Here is a 17,909-nt window from a genome sequence, read left to right on the forward strand (position 1 = left end):
AAATAGAAATATTGAGTTTAAAAAATTGAAATATAGATATAAAAATTCAAAACTTCCGTGTGATATATTTTAAAACAATTGTTGATACATAGTGCTACTTTACAATCCGGACACCAGTATGTAGATTCTTTCCTAACACTTTTTCTGTAGCAAACTCGGCATTTCCTGGATTTAGTTTTTCCTATATCGCTTTTCATTTGTTCTGGAAAATGCCTTTCAACTAAGCGTAATGGTTTAGACGTAGAACTGCTTGTTGATGTCTTTTGGGTGGGTTTTCACTATGTTGTTATCTACCAATTTCTCTACACACTCTATCAAAAAGTGTAATTGATCCAAGTGACCGTTATCTTTTTTGTATATAATATATGCATTGAAGCAGCACATATCAATTAATCATAGAAAAATTTTTTATAAATTTTTTTTACCCTATTATGGGGCAGTGGTGTAGGCCACCATAACTCCATCTCCCAAATCTATTCTGCCCATATTCTTGTTATAATCCAGGACAACATTCGGTTTTTCTTGCCTTCTTCCTCTCTTTTCAATCATTGTCTTTTCGTCATTATGAATAGAACTGAGCATCAATACGTCTTTTTTATCCTTCCATTTTAAAACTGTAAGTTTGTCTTTGATTCTTACTATATGTTCATTTTTCTGTAATTTTTTTGTTTTTATTTCACTGGGGATTCCGACTCTGTTTATCCTCATTGTTCCAACAATGTCTGTATTGTTTTGACACAAGAGTTCAGCCAAATGAATTGATGTATAGAAATTATCTAAGTAAATCCTATACCCTTTATTCAGTAAGTCATGTGTTAACTCCAAAACAATTCTTATTATTTTTTTAAATATATTTTTATTGATTTTGTACAGAGAGGAAGGGAGAGAGATAGCTAGAAACATAGATGAGAATCATCGACCAGCTGCCTCTTGCACACCCCCTACTGGGGATATACCCGAAACCAAGGTACATGCCCTTGACTGGAATTGAACCCGGGACTCTTCAGTCTCCAAGCCGACGCTCTATCCATTGAGCCAAACTGGTTTCGGCAATTTTTTATTTTATTTTATTTTTTTCCAAAACAATTATTGATTGTTTTTCTTGTGGATAGTTCAAACTATAATTTGTGTCCTGGCCTGTGTATAAAATTATATTTTGTACGTATCCAGATTGGCTTTCACTCAAAATAAACAACTTCATTCCAAATCTAGCTCTTTTTGTAGATATATGTTTCCAAGATAAATTTCCTTTCCATAATAAAAGAGATTCATCTAAGCATATTTCTCGTTCACATACATAAACTTTTCTGACAAATTATTGATGATTGGATCAATTTTATATGTTTTTCTATTATATAAAGGTTGGAGATATAAAAAATATAAGTAAATAATATATAATATGAAAATAGGTAGGTAAGTGTAAGTATGTACCCATCACTGCTCACCCAGAACACGTCCACCACTCTCAATAGCGAAATTATACTGATTCCCTCCGTGTCTTAAATTCATGTCGAGACATGTATGGATGACTAGTAATACCTTTGTTGTTTAGAAATATATGTCCCGCCCGTTTCAGGGCGCAACATATATTTCAAGGACATATTAATATGTCCTACCCATACCCGATATTGTTTAGGTTTTACGTATTTATACGTCCCGCTCGGTTAACAGGTTAATCTTTGTTTCCCCAATTCCCGGGCACATGCTAAACAAGCAAATGATTATTTGTTGAGTGAAGCCGTACCCAGAAGCTGTATTATTTCCTTTAGGGTGTACTGCAGGAAGCTGCAAGTCCCAAAGCCCAAATAAACCAGCTTCCAGCCAAGGCATCTGGGATTCCCCACAGGTCTATTAAAGAAATTTACTGTTACCGTGCATGAAACAAACGCCTAGCGGTACACCCCAGCCTCCCACACAGCAAACTCAGAAACCTTGTAAAGATGATTCACAGCATTTTATACATTCTACTTAGGACAAGGACTAAAAAGTCATTAACATTAAATGAACCCCTGGCTGACCTAACACTTCCCAACTCCCCAGGATTTCCAAAGCGTCGTGGTAGGTTTCAGGATTTCCAATCAAGCAAGCCACGCCCAACGAACCCTGCTCCTTAAGAGATAGAAGTTACCTCCTTCTCTTGAAGCACACTTTTCAGGAGAGAGGCAGGCATGGGAAACTCTCACTTGGAAATCTTACACGAGAAAGAACTTATAATGTTCAGGGGCCTCGGGCTGCCCGCCGTAGGTGGGCCAGCGTGGAGGCCGCGGCGGCGGCGGCCGGGGAAGCCTCAATGTCACCCGGCGGCTCCCTCCGGCGGGCGGAGCTGTCGCAGGCCCGGCCCGCGCGCAGCCGGACGGGGAGCGGGGCTTCCCTGGGCGCCGCTCCGGACAGAGCGGAGGCGGCACGGAGACCGCAGCTCGGGGAAGCCCCTCTCCTCGGCCTGGGAGCTACTACGAGGACGTAAGGAGCAGCGGGTGCGTGTCTCCCAGCCCCGGGCGCACCGCCGCCGCCCGGCTCCCGCCCGCCGCCGAGGAGCGCAGGCAGGTAAGGGCGGGAGTGAGCGGAAATCCAGGAACCCTCGGAGGGTGGGGGGCGGGGCCGAGGGAGGGAAACCTCTAGCCTCGCCTTCGAAGCCGCGCTCCTTGTTCTCGACGATCCTCCCGCGCGAGGCCGCCCTGTCGAACGCCACTTCCGGTTCCTTTTAAAGGCCCCACGACGCGCGGCGCGAGCCGGGAAGGAGGTATAAAAGGGAGCGAGAAGGCGGGACCGGGGAGGAAGAGGGGGAAAAAAAAAAAAAAAATAGCTGCGAGAGGGGGCGGGGGGAGGGGCAAAGGGCGCGCTCGCGCGTCACGTGACCGGGACGCGCCGTTCTTCCGTCGGCCATTTTAGGTGGTCCGCGGCGGCGCCATTAAAGCGAGGAGGAGGCGAGCGCGGCCGCCGCTGCTGCTGATTCTTTTTTTTTTTTGAGTGCCGCGGCGGCAGGGAGCGGGAGTGCGCGCCGCGCGGGAGCGGGAGGCGAGGCGGGCAGGCCGGGGAGCGGCGCAGGAGCCTTCGCAGCCGCGCGCGCCTTCTCAGCCTTGTTGTGTGCTTCGCGCGGTCCGGCGGGCGCGCGGCGGCGGCGGCGGCGGCGGGGATTACTTTGCTGCTAGTTTCGGTTCGCGGCGGCGGCGGGTGTCGTCTCTTCAGCGGCGGAGGCAGGAGCACCATGTCGGAGGAGCAGTTCGGCGGAGACGGCGCGGCGGCGGTAGGCGGCTCGGCGGGCGAGCAGGAGGGAGCCATGGTGGCGGCGGCGGCGCAAGGGGCATCGGCGGCGGGAAGCGGAGCCGGGACCGGGGGCGGCACGGCGGCCGGAGGCACCGAAGGGGGCAGCGCCGAGTCGGAGGGGGCGAAGATCGACGCCAGTAAGAACGAGGAGGATGAAGGGTGAGTAAGGGGCGGCCCGGGAGAAGCCAGGCCCAACTATTCCCCCCTCCCCCCTTCCCTCCCCGCTCCCCGCCATTAGGCCTCGTTCCCGCTCTCTGCCCCTCCGTCCGGGGCCCCCGTGCAGCCGGCCTCCCCCGCACCGCTGCCCGCTCCTCGGCGCTGGCATCCCCGGGGGCTTTCATCGCCTTCTCCCCGCGCCCGCTCGCCGCCCCCTCCCCCATCACACACGTTTCCACCTTTAGCCGCCACCACGCTGCTCCGCGGCCCGCCCTCCTCCCCTCCCCGGCCCTGGGTCTCCTCCCACCGGCTCAGCCGCCAGGATTTTTTCCCGCCCGCCGAGGGCACCTTCCCCCCCACCCCCCTTCCTCTCTGCTCCCCGTTTCCAAAGTCCGGGGCCTGAAAAAACGCAAACCGATATCAAGCCTTTATGCAAAACTAAGGTTTAATTCGGAGCGACTCACTCCAGCATCCCCGAGGCGATGCGATTGTTTTTATAAAAGTACGGTACATTCTTTGGGGGGAACGCGTAAGGCTCCCACCTGTGCTCCCGTTTCCGCTTCAGGAGGACTTTATTTTTTTTTTTAGTATTTTGTTTTCTGAATTAAGTTTCGCCTCGATCCCTTCGCCTTTTTTTTTTTTTTACTGTTTGCTGTCGCACAACGACTTGCTTACACACAGCCCTATTTTTCAGCCCAGGGAACACATTGGACTAGGAATAATTCATTGGTGCAAGTCCCCGCATCGCCTGTCGGTTCCTCGGTTTTGCTACACGGGCTTTGGTTAAATTCTCGGTCGGCGGGGCCTGCAACTTGCCTGGGACTGCTCTGCCTCTGCCTCTGCCTCCGGCCTGCTGGCCGCCCTGCCCCCACCCCGCCGAGTGAGCCTAACCACGCACCCTTTTCTCGCTCCCAGCTGTTGGGTTCCCCAATTGTTCGAACAGATACGGTGCTCTTACCCACTTTACTTTTTCTGTGCAATTTCCATTTTTATTTATTTTTTACAAAATCTCCCCCTCCACCCGGTGCCCAGGATCCTTTTTTGGTCTCTCTTGATTTCTCCTTCCTGCTCTTTTTAACCACTGTTAAAGGAGGCCCACCAGCTTTTTTAAAAAAAATGAACAAATCCTGTATTATGCTATGGCATAACTTTTTTACTTTGCAGGTTTTTAATTAGTAACTTGCTACCTCCCATTGGAAATGGTTGTGCACATGACTTGAAGCTGCACTTATGTTAAAAATGCAGCACTTGGGAGCCGGAGTTAGCAGGAGGGACTAAATCGGGGTTCTTGGTTGGGTTTTCTTAACTCCTGTTAATACCGATCTTGGGTCAAGCTTCCGATCCTTTTTGTAGTGTGTGTTACATTTCATTATAACAAGGGGGAAAGTGTTGGAAGGTAAAAGCACGTGGGAAAGAGCACACGATTTGGAGGGAGGAGAGAGAAGCTCTTTGGAGTACAGGGTTTAATCTAAGCCCAAACAGACTTGTTCGGCTGTTTGCTGATTGTGCTGACTGGGAGACTGGAGGTGGGATAGGAAACTAGCTTTTCTTAATTAATCTTGAATAATGTATAGCTTAACTTAAGAAAGGGATATGTTAAATATTTGGAAACTTAAGCCTTACTACTTTGGTTTTTGTTTTCTGAATTCTGTTATTTGGGCAGAGGTACCAAAATGAGTAATTGTATAACTTGCTGTTTGGGGCAGGCTTCCTGTTAACCTTGATTTTTCAAATCGCAAAAGTAGCTGCCTTTGTAGTTAGCTACTGTTGAACTGAAGTGTAAATTAATTAAAGTTTTTAACCCTAACAATGTCAAAAACTAAAACTAGAATTTTGATTGGTTGCTGTACCGGTTGTTAATTCCCTAGCCATTCAAACTCCTCCCCACGACACTCTGAAGCAGCGACGGCACAGCGGGAAGAATGGTAAAACTTTTAAATTTTATTTCTGTATTATAAAGGTTTCAATAGTCATAACTTGGAGAGGCTGTGTTTTGGTTTGTTGCCCATTGACTCCCCAGGAAATTCTAGACAGTATTACAGTAGGATATCTTGCACCTGGGATATAAAATCTTTTTAGGTACCATGAGTAATCTTTGGGCAAAACTGATGCTATTACATGGTTTTTGTTCTCTGGTAATGCATGAAATTGTGGTTTGGCCAATTAAAGCTTAATATAATTAGTAATTTTTTTTATCTTGTCAAGAAAAAGTAATTTCAAATTGGTTTTTGTTTTTTAAGAAAAAGATAACTTTTGAATTATAAGTTTAGTGCTAAATGTAAAGGTTACTTCATACATATAAATTCTTGTGTTTAAAATGTCTTGCATGTTATACTGAAATATTCTGGAGATGTCAAAAGTAAAATAATTTTAAAAGCATTGTGTATATATTATGCAGAACTGTACGTATTTTATCACCAAGCCTGTTTGTTTATAAGTATAACTTTAAGAATTGATATGTACTATTCAAAGATGGGCTGATGTGGCTTTCCACTACAGCTCTTAATTCAGATTTTTTATTTTGTGTGATTTGGCTGGAATGTTCATAACAGTTGGTTGACATGTTCACAGTTGCATGACTGCTTTTGGAAGGCTAGATTGACTGTTTTTTATATTCCTTTTCTCTAAAGCTCAGTCTGTCTTTAGGATTATATTAGAGTTCTTTAGGATTATATTAGAGTTTTCCAGGAGTTTTTTTTATCTACCACTGCTGGAACATGGAGAGCCAGTAATTTGTAGATAGCTGACATATACACATATTATCTTCTAAGAGCCCAGTTGGGATATCATTTAACTTTTATTTGAGTTTTTCTTGATATTGTATTCTTATCCACTGAAACCTATCCAGTTTTATATTAGAGATAAAGCAGACTGGAAGCAGCAGTAGGGAAAAAAAGCAAAAGAAGAAACCGGGTAAGAGTAGAACATAAAAATGTTTCTGCTGAAAATTATACCCTCATACTGCTAAAAGTGACACACTAAGATTAAAGGATAACTGTACTTGGTTTTCCTACTCCATTATATATTCCAAATCTTACACAAGCAATTATTTTCAGTAATTTGAAAGGACTATAAACTTAGGTCATTGTTTTACTCTTGTAAAAATTATACTTGCCTTGTTACCTAATACTATAATAACTTCACAAGTTTTTTGAGTGACCTCTCAGGAAAAATTGGCAGTTAAATATTTATAGTTTAATGAACATTTTAAATTCTGTCTGATTATAACCTATTGAAAATAGGTTCACTTTAAATTAAGCAAGTTTACATTTAACAAATAATGCTTTTCATTTTTAAAGTCTTAATATTTGACCTTTTAAAATTATTGCCCACCCAGCCTCATCCAATTAGATTAACAAAATACTGTTCTTTTGAACAAACAAACAAATCTCAAGACCATTAAACAACTGGTGTCTGTGCACTTGCCACCCTATTCTTTTTCCTTGTCTTCCTGTTTGAGGGACATTGGGCAGCAATTCCATAATAGTTTCAATAGTGAGGACAAGACTGCTTACTAGATATAAAATCACCTAAATTTAATTTCTTAAACACGTTTCTGCATGTGTTTCTTTTTATAATTCTAACTTGGGAATAAAGTGATTACAGTTTCATCCTAAGTTATTAAATCATTTTGTTGTAGATTTAAAAGTTTTCCCAAAATCTGAGTATAAGACTAAACAGCTATCCTGAAGAGGGCATGCCTGTTATATTCTTTGAATAGATGAAGTAATTGTTTTCATAATAAAATGCCTTCCTGAATTCACTTCATTTTAATCTTTCCAACTTTAATATGTTAGTTTTTATTAGCTTTTACACTGGAATTTTCTCTTTGGGTATGGACTCATGTTCTCTACAGGGCTGCAGTTCCATTAAGGTAGATTCTCAAAGATTAGTGTCTGGCAAAATAGACATGCCATGTAGCAAGGCAATTTTTAAATTCTCATGCTCAGTGGAAAACTAAAATGCAGTAGCTTTCAGACACTTACAAAATAGGTACTGGTTTGCATTGGATTGGGCAGGAAGCAAAAAGTCCTATCCAGTTATCATAGCAATACTTTTCTAATAATAGGATGTTTGATCTATTTTTCTAATCATTAGTATATAAGCTCAAGTGTGATTAGCCTGTTGTGAAATTTTGTGAATGCTGTTATAGGTTTTCTCCTTTTAATTTTTAAGAAATGGGACTACACATTTTTGTTTGAAATATTCGAGATCATAATATACCCTGGTGCTTCGGGGCATTCTGAACATTATTTGCTTTTTAAAACAATTTTAGAACAGTCTCATGCCAACTTTACTGGTCTTTGAGTTAGTAAACTTGAGACCCTGAGTAGATGGGGTTTGAATAATAACATTCTTTGGAACCTTCGAGAGGTTTCCAGTGTTAAAATTGTAGTAAAGGGTGTCCCCAAATCTTGAGATAATGAACATATAAGGGAGGAATAATAAATTCTCTCCATTTCAAATTCTTATCTATAAAGATACTATAAAAATCACCTGACCTTTTTGGTTTAGAATTAGAGAATATCACTGAAGTTTTTCAGTGCTCATTTTTGAGATAAAATATATTGGCCTTAAGCCTGTTTTTCCTCAAGTCGTGTGACATCTTTTATAAACTAGTGTATTTACTGTGTAGTTTTAATATTGCCTGAGTATTCTGTCATGTAAGGCTGCCCTAATATAAGAAAGTCTTGCCTGTTGTGATTTATAACCAACATGTAGGATGGTTCATTTTAGTCTTCAAGTGATACATGCCATACTTGAAAACATTTAAAAGGGAACTTTTTCCCCTATTCTACTTAAAGCTGTGCACCTCAAATGTGTGCAACTTCACAAATGTAGTGAAACATAACTTTTGTTAGTTCAAAGTTTTATTTCACTTTAGTTCTGCTTCAACATTTTAGTAGATAGGGCACTGAACTGGATGCTGGAAGCGTGGGATCTGTTTCTCTTCACTTCCAACAGTGTGGTCTCAGGTAATACAACATGTTTGTTACTTGGTTTGCTGATCTATGTGTTGGAAACAACTGCTCACCACAGGAAGATTGACTACATAGCTTGCTTTCAGTTTGTGTGTATTTGTCCTGTGTCTTAATAGTTGATACTGCCAGTGGTTTACTCCTGTGGAGTAAAGGTAAGCATGTTTTAGTTTTTGGAGTATTATATTGTACCTTGGAGCTAGATATTTAAGACTGGGATGGGGTGGGAAAGACTTATTACTGGCAGTGTTTGACCAATAGTCAGGGTGATAGTTTTAAGTATTGGGTCATGTTCTGCAAATTCCTGCTTACCTAGACTTAACACTGTCATAAAGCCCAAACAACTAGGGAAATCCCCTTTTAGCCCTTTGAAAAAGATGAAAACTACTAGCAAATAATAAAAAAACCAACCATGTCATGGGGTGAATCTTTTGTAATTTTTCCCCTTATACTATTAAAAACTTAAGAATTGCAGGTTTCTTAAATTTCACCAGTCAGCAAAGATAAAAATCATTTTCTGAGTTTAGTGTTGATATTTAAATTGATTCCAATGCATATCGTTGTAGAATTGTGAATGTAGTAATCTCAGTTAACCAGAACTTTAGCCTCTAGGTTAAGGAAGCTCTATTCCTTAACCCCTAGGTATATATGACTTACAAAACTGAGAGTTTATTTGAAAAGTAAATATACAAGATGTCATTCCTGCCTTGGAATGAAACGAAGAAGAGAAGAGATTTTGAGGTTAAACATTTAAAGTTTATTTAAAACCTGTCAAGTTTAGCTTATTAGCTATTATGTTTTCAACTTAGTATTCTAAAGTATAAAATAATGACATTTAATAATATACCAAGCTAGAAAAATTAATATTTTATAATTATAGTTAAAAGTTTGTAAGCTATTTCTAAAGGTATGTTTTACACAGAATCTAAAATGATTACTCTTAATGTGATACTATTTAGTTGCAAAAAGTAAACCCATCCCTTCCATTATAGGTAACTGGTGACTTTAAAATAACTCTTAATTTCTAAGGGGGAAAAACGCCACAAGTGTTGGTGAAATTTCATTATACTAAATTTAATATTTTAAAGGAATAACTACAATGATAAAATACCAGGAAATTTATTTAAATAAAGGTTAGTGGTGTGCTTGAGTAACATTTTGAAAGATGACAGTGATTGGCTAGTCAAGTACTTGAAATGTAAATAACATTTACATTTTGTCCTATTTTTTAAACTGTCAGAACTTGTTATGAAACCACGTCCGAAGAAGTTTCAGAAATTTTTGAAAGTTACAAAATTTGGGAAGGGGCGGGTTCCCTATTCCAAAATTGAAAGTCTAATGATGCTTATAATTTTACTTTGAATAAGATATTTCACACTAAAGACTTGTTAGGGGAAGTAACTTGAAATATAATACTGTTGGTTTTAGAATGTTAAACCGAATGACCTCAAAAGTACAGAGAAAGAATTAAAGCATTTCCCACCAACCAGCTCTGCTCCATATGTGATGCCTTCTATATTTTGAAATTATTCCTTACATTAACTTGTGTAGAGTACAGACTGGTGTTATGTAGAGAGACACTAGTCATAAGATGATTTGTGGAATTAAACTTTAGTCTTAGACAACCTGATTTTCACTTTACATATATTTTTTTTACATGGGATACTTAAAAATTTCTGCGTTAAGTCTGAAAATAATCTTAGGATCCATTATATAAAATTCATCCTGACCTTTCCCCTTAATGTTGGAAATGTCATATAGTTCATGCAGATTTAAGATATGCCATTGAATACATGAAAAAGTTGCTTTGTTAAATTGTTTAGATTGTGCTCTACCACTTCTAAATAATAACTTATTTTTATTGAGCATCAGACTATGTTCTGTGCTAATTTAAGGTAGGCTCTTAGTCTTTTGTTTTGTTTTCTTTTATAGATGTGGAAACAACCATGGAATTTTTTTTCCCCCTTGGGGTCACAGTTAGTAAGTGGTGGAGGTAGGATTTTGGTTTACTGCCTCAATTTATTTTCTCGAAAGTATATCCTACAAAGCAGCCTAAATTTCTAAGACACTGGATAGCATTTAGATAAGTCATTTGCACTCAATTATACAACTTTTGCCTGTCATTTACTGTAATAAGGGGTAAAATCAATATCAGTAAAAGCAGAGACTTAAATTGTTGAGTGGGTGTTTTAAATTGAATGGTATATGCCTTTTGGGGTGCTAAATACCTTAGAGGTAGAATTTAAAAAGTAAATGGTTAATAAATTACTGTAGGTGAAGTCCTACATTTTAATTGGGGTTATTGATTTACTTAAAACTAAGGATCAAATTTTAAGCTATTGCAGCATTAGGGACCCATTTTTGTTGCTACTTGAACAAATCTTGTGATGTAGTTATAACTTGGCTGCTTAGGATTTTTCTGACGTTCTATCTGTACTTCATTGTAAAGTGTTTGCACATCTCTGCAGGAGTGACAGCATCTTGGAAGTCAGTCTTTGTATTCAAGGCAGCAGAGGTAATCTGGATGGACAATAGGTATTGTGCTTTAAGCAAGATACAATAATATAAAACATAGAAACTTTAAATTGGTATCATCTCACACCATTTCAATTTGAGGGAGAGCTTGTCAGAGTGCTGGTGTTCTAGAGAGAAAAAATAAGTTTCCATGTATCCAGAATTAAAGATAAAACTTCACTGTACCATACTGTGATGTTTTGATGTGCCTACTGAATAAAAGATGGAATGTATTTAATATGTTCCATTTAGTTCTGATGGAATGGACTTGGTACAGTTTATGTTCATTGTAGTATATTTACTTGTCCGGTAATCTGTTATGCAGCAACTATACTTAGAGCAGAAGAAAAAGTGATTTATGATCTACCAAATGGAAATACATTTGCCTCAGAAGAGCCACTCTTACTCAGACTACTGTAAACTTTACATAAAATTTGGAAAGTTTGAGTGTCATCTACCTATGCTACCAAAATGGGTTGTTGAAGGCCTTCTTAGAACAGCAACCGGTGATTAACCTGGCAAAAATGAAGTAACTTGTTAAAATTTCTAAGACATGGGATGTACAAAGTGTGTTAATAAATAGCTCTATATAACTTATAGTAGCATGATATATTCAGGATGACTGACCCAAAGAGTGTCAAATCATGATTACTCTACTTAAGGCAGAAGGGTGATATGTTGTAGATGAAAAATTTTATTCCAAATAATTGAAGGTTAAAGAACAGTTGGAGAGAGATTGGGGAAGGCTGACAGTGCCTTAAGGAAGGTGGAGTATTTGGCTTTCATTCTTTAAAGGTGCTGGATAGCTGAAGTTGTTTTACTACATGGTTTGCTCTAAATATTTTGAGAAATCATAATCTTAATATATATATAAAAATTACAGTTGGCCAGAATACTTTATATTCTGAAAATGGAATTTGATGGATTAGAAAGGATAGCATCTTCAGTGACCTTTTCAGTACTAAGGTAGATGCAGTTAACAACTTCTCTGTCAAAGACTTAAAGGTGGGAAGTTTCTTTGGAGAGCACTTGTATAGGGCTAGTTAATGAATTAGTAAGCTTATCTAATATTTAAGAAAACTGATTTCCTGTGCTGTAAAAAACATTTGGGGCGTGTGAGTAATAATAGAACATGCCTCATTCTTGGTGGTAGAATTTATTTGCGATTTTTTTAAATTTGTTTTGGTTTTTGTTTAGTTTAAGGATATTTAATCCAATGTAAACATTGCCTTGGTTAAATAAAATTAAAACTAATATTGTCTCAAATACAAAAGCTTTTTTTTCTTTTTTTTTTTTTTTTTTTAAAGCTAAAGTTGAAAGGCAAGAGCATTCTGTGTCCGGTTTGTTTCTTAGATATTCTTTAGAGGCTGAAATAATTTCAAACCTGGATTATTGGTGGAAAAACTTCTGTAATACTTACAGAATTGGTAATTTAAAATTTATTCAACTTGAAGTTGTTTCTGTTCTGAAACTTGTAATGGATAAATAAGAGGTCATTGCTTTATTAGTCAGTTTTCTCATCTTTTAAAAGAGTTAAGTCCTTCTAACTGTAAATGTTGGTAATGAACTTTCATGTATGAAGGAAGTACTCTGGATCTTTAGGTAAAGAAATAAGGTGTTTAAGGCAACTTAAGTGACTAGGATTGGATATTACAAGATGTATTATTTGAATGAAAGAAAATGTAATTGAAAATAACCTCAAACCCCCTCCCCCATTGAATAAGCAATAAATGTTAACAATACCTATACAACATGGATGTTTTGGTTATGCTCATTTGATTATAAGATACAAAAAAGAGTTAATAAAGATTCCTTTAAGCATGGAAATTTTTATCAGAAAATCCAGAAAGTAAGTGTATAAATGGCCCAACACTAGAAACATGTACAAGTTGAAAACCTGACCTGAAGTGGGAAGTACAGTGTATGCCTTAAGTAAGACTTCTTTTGCATTAAAAGTTAACCTTGTTATTAGTAGTAAAAATAAGTTTATGGGTAAAATAGTAAGATCAGTAACACCTCAGTTAATCTGGCATCTGTAGGGAGAAGCAGAAGCAAGATCTTATTCTAGGGATAAAATTGGCTTCTTGTTGCAAGAATTGGCTTTAGTGGTTATATTTTAAAACCCACAAGATGTTGATATTTTCTGCTTTAATTTCTTTCCACAGCTGGAAGTTAGTACCACATCCCCATCCCTACCCCGACCCACCCCAGTTATAAAGATGATAAATCGGTGAGCAAGGATGATTTTATTCCCATGATGAAATTTTTAGCCCTCACATAACAAATTCTGACAGTTTACCCTTAAAATAAAAATCTCCAGTCCTGTCTCTTTAAAGAGTAGGAGGTATGTCATATGATAGTTCTTTTGTAGAGGGGGACTAGGGCACAGATCTAAAAAGGATCACAAGAGTTGCTGGATCTGAGCTTTATGGCCTTTTGCTGTTTACAAAAAGGTTTCACCTTAAATTTTTTGGTAATATATTTTGTTTTTAAAGTGTCTTAGTGGTTTCTGTTTACCACCAGTCATTTTTAGCATTTTAATGCTTTACATATTTTATTGCTGGTTAACTGAGGTTCTACTGTAAATAAATCATCTAGGTTAATTAGTGGATTGTGCTTCAATGGATAATTCTTTTTGTTCACTAGATTGTTCACATGATCACTTTTATCTTTATTAAAAACTCCACATTAAAAAACTCATTTTACAGCTTAATTGTGATGTGAGATTTAGAATTTTCCATTGTATGTGCTAAGAGTTTTGTTAATGAGAACTATTAAGTAGAAAGGAAATTTAGCATAGACATGCTGTCACTGATCACTGAGGAATAAATAGCCTTTTTATATGTATAATGAAGATTTGGAGGGGAAATTTGAAGCTAAAATTCTGTATTTTGCTTTTACCAACACTTAATTTGTAATTTAAGAAAGGCTTTTAATGTACAGGTTTTGTTTGTTGTTTTTTTTTACTTTGGGGAGACATGTATCTCTGCTAAGCCAGGAAACTTTAATCTGCTGCTTGCTCACTGTATTGTAATTATGCAGAAGCAGCAGTGATAAAGCAAAACTTTCCAAAACTGGAATAGGGTGTTCTTGATATGTGGTTATATAGGAAGAATGACATTTTCACATACTGCCCAGTAAATTGGTGCAGTCTGAAAAAAAGGATTATTGATTTCAATATGTATCTAGGGCAAAGTTTGTTTTTGTTTTTTGTTTTTTTTTAGCATTTTAATATTGCTTTTTGTCTTTACAGGAAAATGTTTATAGGAGGCCTTAGCTGGGACACTACAAAGAAAGATCTGAAGGACTACTTCTCCAAATTTGGTGAAGTTGTAGACTGCACTCTGAAGTTAGATCCTATCACAGGGCGATCAAGGGGTTTTGGCTTTGTGCTGTTTAAAGAGTCGGAGAGTGTAGATAAGGTAGTGTGTTATGTGTTCTGATTAATTAATAATAAAAAAATGTTGATAGCTTGATAAAATTAATTTGCCCATTTGTGATTTCCCCTTTTGCAATAATATGAAGTGTTACAATTCTTGCCAATACATTTTATTATGAAGAATTAGATTCAATAATTGTTTACTATGCCAACTATACTACTGATAAAAAATTTAAAAATATGCTCAAGTATAAAAATTTATTGAATACGTGTATTTTGTGTGCCAGGCTCTACTAAATTAAAATTAACTTTAAAAATATTGAGACTTAAAGATGACTAATTAAAAGGATGTGTTGTGACAAGTTTATAGTAGTACAGTTTGTTTGCTTTTTAATTTCCTAGGCAAGAAACTTAGTTAACTGAGTCATTTTGTCTTGGGCTAAGGAGAAGAGGCAATCATGTCTCTATTGCTGATAGTTAGAGGTGATGTTTTGTAGTTATTGATTTGTGTCTCCCTCCTGGTTCTTACCTTTATGTTTAAATACTGGTGTCACAATTACAATTTGACAGTTTAATCATGAGCCAGTCAACATGTACCTAGTTAACTATAATTATTTTTAGATAAGTTAATAATAGTCTCTGAACTTTTATTTAAAATAAAAAACTTCAATTTCCTTAGGTCATGGATCAGAAAGAACATAAATTGAATGGAAAGGTGATTGATCCTAAAAGGGCCAAAGCCATGAAAACAAAAGAGCCTGTTAAAAAAATTTTTGTTGGTGGCCTTTCTCCAGATACACCTGAAGAGAAAATCAGGGAGTACTTTGGTGGTTTTGGTGAGGTATGTGATGTTTTGACTCAGTTTTCTTTCCAGATTAGTTGAATATAATTGTCACATTAAGGTTTTTTTTTTTTTTTTTTAAGTTTTAAACAGATTATGTGGTTATTTTTGCAATGAGGATATTGTGAGTACTTTTATTAGCAGATCTTTAAAGGTTGGATGATTGCATTTTTCCATTTATTGAGGAACTGTATGCATAGCACTGCTGTGCACAGGGTAAACAAAGATGAAATAGACATTCTTATCTCATAGAATATTAATAGATAAATTTAAAACAACATGAAGAAGAAATCCAAATTAGGTTACCTGAGATATAGAAGGAAATGGTTCAGCTGAGATTAGGGAAATAATGAATTAAGAATAGAGTTTAGTGTCTTCTAATTTAAGTATATGTATATGTGCAAATTTTATTAGGCTAATTATAGATAATGAAATAGTGAGATAGAAGTTTCTTTTGTGGATTAATGATTTAAGGCTGAGAAATATAGGACTTTGACCTACAAATATAATTTGCACATATAGCTTGCATGCATCTTTTGCTTGATTTACAACTGAAGCATGTTTTGATAGTATTTAGGAATGGAAATATTTCCCACAAAAATCTGAATATCTAGCTTTCTTAAATATTTGTAAGAGTAAGCAACTTTGGAACTGCTTTCTTTTTTTATTATTTTTTTTTAATATATTTTTTATTATTGATTTTTCACAGAGAGGAAGGGAGAGGGATAGATAGAAACATCTATGAGGGATTGACATTGAGCAGCTGCCTCCTGCACACCTCCCACCCGGGACGTGCCCGCAACCAACGCACATGCCCCTGATCGGAATCGAGCCCGAGACCCTTCAGTCCGCAGGCCGACGCTCTATCCACTGAGCCAAACCGGCTTTGGCTGGAACTGCTTTCTTGTATGCAATAGTTATCTAAGATGAGTAGAAGTTTCCACCTTTGAACAGTCATAAGTTCTCCAGTTTTCAGTGGTCCTTATCACTCTTCATTTTCTCCCAAATGCAGTATCTTTTATTCTGTTTTTCTTAAAATTGACTTTCCTTCTGCTTGTTCTTGATGGGGCATTTGAGTTTGTGACCTTTGAATTAGATAGCAAATATTAGTCCCTGTGACACTTGTTTTTATAAATATATTTGAAGACATTTTAGATAAGAGTGGATGTTCTAATTTGATGAATGCTTTTCAAAGATTAGAATTAATGGAGAGGGACACAGCATATTAAAACCTGAGACCCAAATACATGTTTTCTTTGTGCACTTGTCCCTTCTAAAGTTGTGCTGTTACTGTAATGTGCAAACTACGGCATTAAACATTATTTTTTATACCAGGTGGAATCCATAGAGCTCCCCATGGACAAATCAAACAAGAGGCGTGGGTTCTGCTTTATTACTTTTAAAGAAGAAGAGCCAGTGAAGAAGATAATGGAAAAGAAATACCACAACGTTGGTCTTAGTAAAGTAAGTGAGCTTTCGTTTAATTGTAGACTTACAAAATTAGCTTTTTTTTTTTTTGAGAGTATAATCATACAACTTTTTGTAAAGACTTTCTTCAGTGCGCTTGTGCTTTAAAGATGTTCCATTGGCTCTTGTTTGTTAAAGTCATTGATCAACTTTTTTTGCTTTGATTGGGGAGCAAGAGAGAAACTAATTTTATTCCTCACCTGAGGATATTTTTCCATTGATTTTTTTTTTAGAGAGAGGGATAGACAGGAATGTCTATGTGAGAGAGACACATCGATTATTTGCCTCTTGCATGAGTCCTGACCAGGGGCCAGGCTGGGCCAGGGAAGAGCCTGCAACTGAGGTATATGCCCTTGACCAGAATAAACGCCGGACCCTTCAGTCCCCAGGCTAAGGCAGGAACTAATTTTTAAAAAGATACTGTTTATTGACTTTTAGAGAGAGGAATGGAGAGTGAGAAAAAGATAGAAACATTGATATGAGAGTGAAACATTGATGAGCAGCCTCCTGCATGGCCCCAACCAGGGAAGTAGCCCGCAACCTCAGGCATGTGTCCTGGCTGGGAATCAAACTTGCCACCTTTCATGATGGCCAACCAACTGAGACAAACTGGCCAGGACAAAACTTATTTTAAGTGAATTTTGGTCTAGGCTTTACCAAAATACATTTTTTGAAAAGTAGGACATAGTAATATATTTCAAGCAGATACTTCTTTGATATCAGAAGTAATTATTTCTTTAAGTACTAATGGTTTTAGTTGGTAAACAGATTAACCAACTGTATTTTAGACAGTATTGGCCATTCTGAATTCAAAACAGTATTTTTTGATTCAGTATATTTTCTTTTTTTTTTTAGTGTGAAATAAAAGTAGCCATGTCAAAGGAACAGTATCAGCAGCAGCAACAATGGGGATCTAGAGGAGGATTTTCAGGAAGAGCTCGTGGAAGAGGTGGTGGTGAGCTAGAGCCTAAGTTTACTCTATCTTAAGCTTTTCTGCTTTTTAATTATCCTGAAGTAAAGATCTTTGCTGATCTTCTGACTTTAGTGAACCTATTAATGTGCTGCAGGCCCCAGTCAAAACTGGAACCAGGGATATAGTAACTATTGGAATCAAGGCTATGGCAACTATGGATATAACAGCCCAGGTTACGGTGGTTATGGAGGATATGACTACACTGGTTACAACAACTACTATGGATATGGTGATTATAGCAGTAAGTACTATACTTTTTATATTAACTGCTATTTGACATTTATTTTGTACAAATTTGGATAGGTAGAAAGGTTAGTGTAGCTTTGCCAAGTGCCA

At 37.8% G+C, this 17,909-nt stretch overlaps 1 protein-coding gene across 10 annotated transcripts in view; it reads left to right on the forward strand.

The window, feature by feature from the left end:
* The first annotated feature begins 2,880 nt into the window (after nucleotides 1–2,880).
* Nucleotides 2,881–17,909, forward strand: part of HNRNPD (heterogeneous nuclear ribonucleoprotein D) — a 17,599-nt gene continuing 2,570 nt past the window's right edge. The window contains exons 1-9 of one of the 10 annotated variants that reach the window (XM_036412341.2): nucleotides 3,280–3,423; nucleotides 5,289–5,345; nucleotides 10,868–10,914; nucleotides 13,079–13,143; nucleotides 14,167–14,335; nucleotides 14,972–15,133; nucleotides 16,469–16,597; nucleotides 17,456–17,555; nucleotides 17,668–17,814. In XM_036412341.2, the coding sequence (XP_036268234.1) occupies nucleotides 3,417–3,423; nucleotides 5,289–5,345; nucleotides 10,868–10,914; nucleotides 13,079–13,143; nucleotides 14,167–14,335; nucleotides 14,972–15,133; nucleotides 16,469–16,597; nucleotides 17,456–17,555; nucleotides 17,668–17,814 (883 nt within the window). In that variant the 5' untranslated portion in view covers nucleotides 3,280–3,416. Of the gene's footprint in view, nucleotides 3,424–5,288; nucleotides 5,346–9,930; nucleotides 10,393–10,867; nucleotides 10,935–13,078; nucleotides 13,144–14,166; nucleotides 14,336–14,971; nucleotides 15,134–16,468; nucleotides 16,598–17,455; nucleotides 17,556–17,667; nucleotides 17,815–17,909 lie in introns of those variants that run through there. The other 9 variants (XM_036412350.2, XM_045571293.1, XR_004983436.2 and 6 more) reach the window with 9 other exon arrangements.

Source organism: Pipistrellus kuhlii, unplaced genomic scaffold (assembly GCF_014108245.1).
Source record: "Pipistrellus kuhlii isolate mPipKuh1 unplaced genomic scaffold, mPipKuh1.p scaffold_m20_p_1, whole genome shotgun sequence".
NCBI classification, from domain to species: Eukaryota; Metazoa; Chordata; class Mammalia; order Chiroptera; family Vespertilionidae; genus Pipistrellus; species Pipistrellus kuhlii.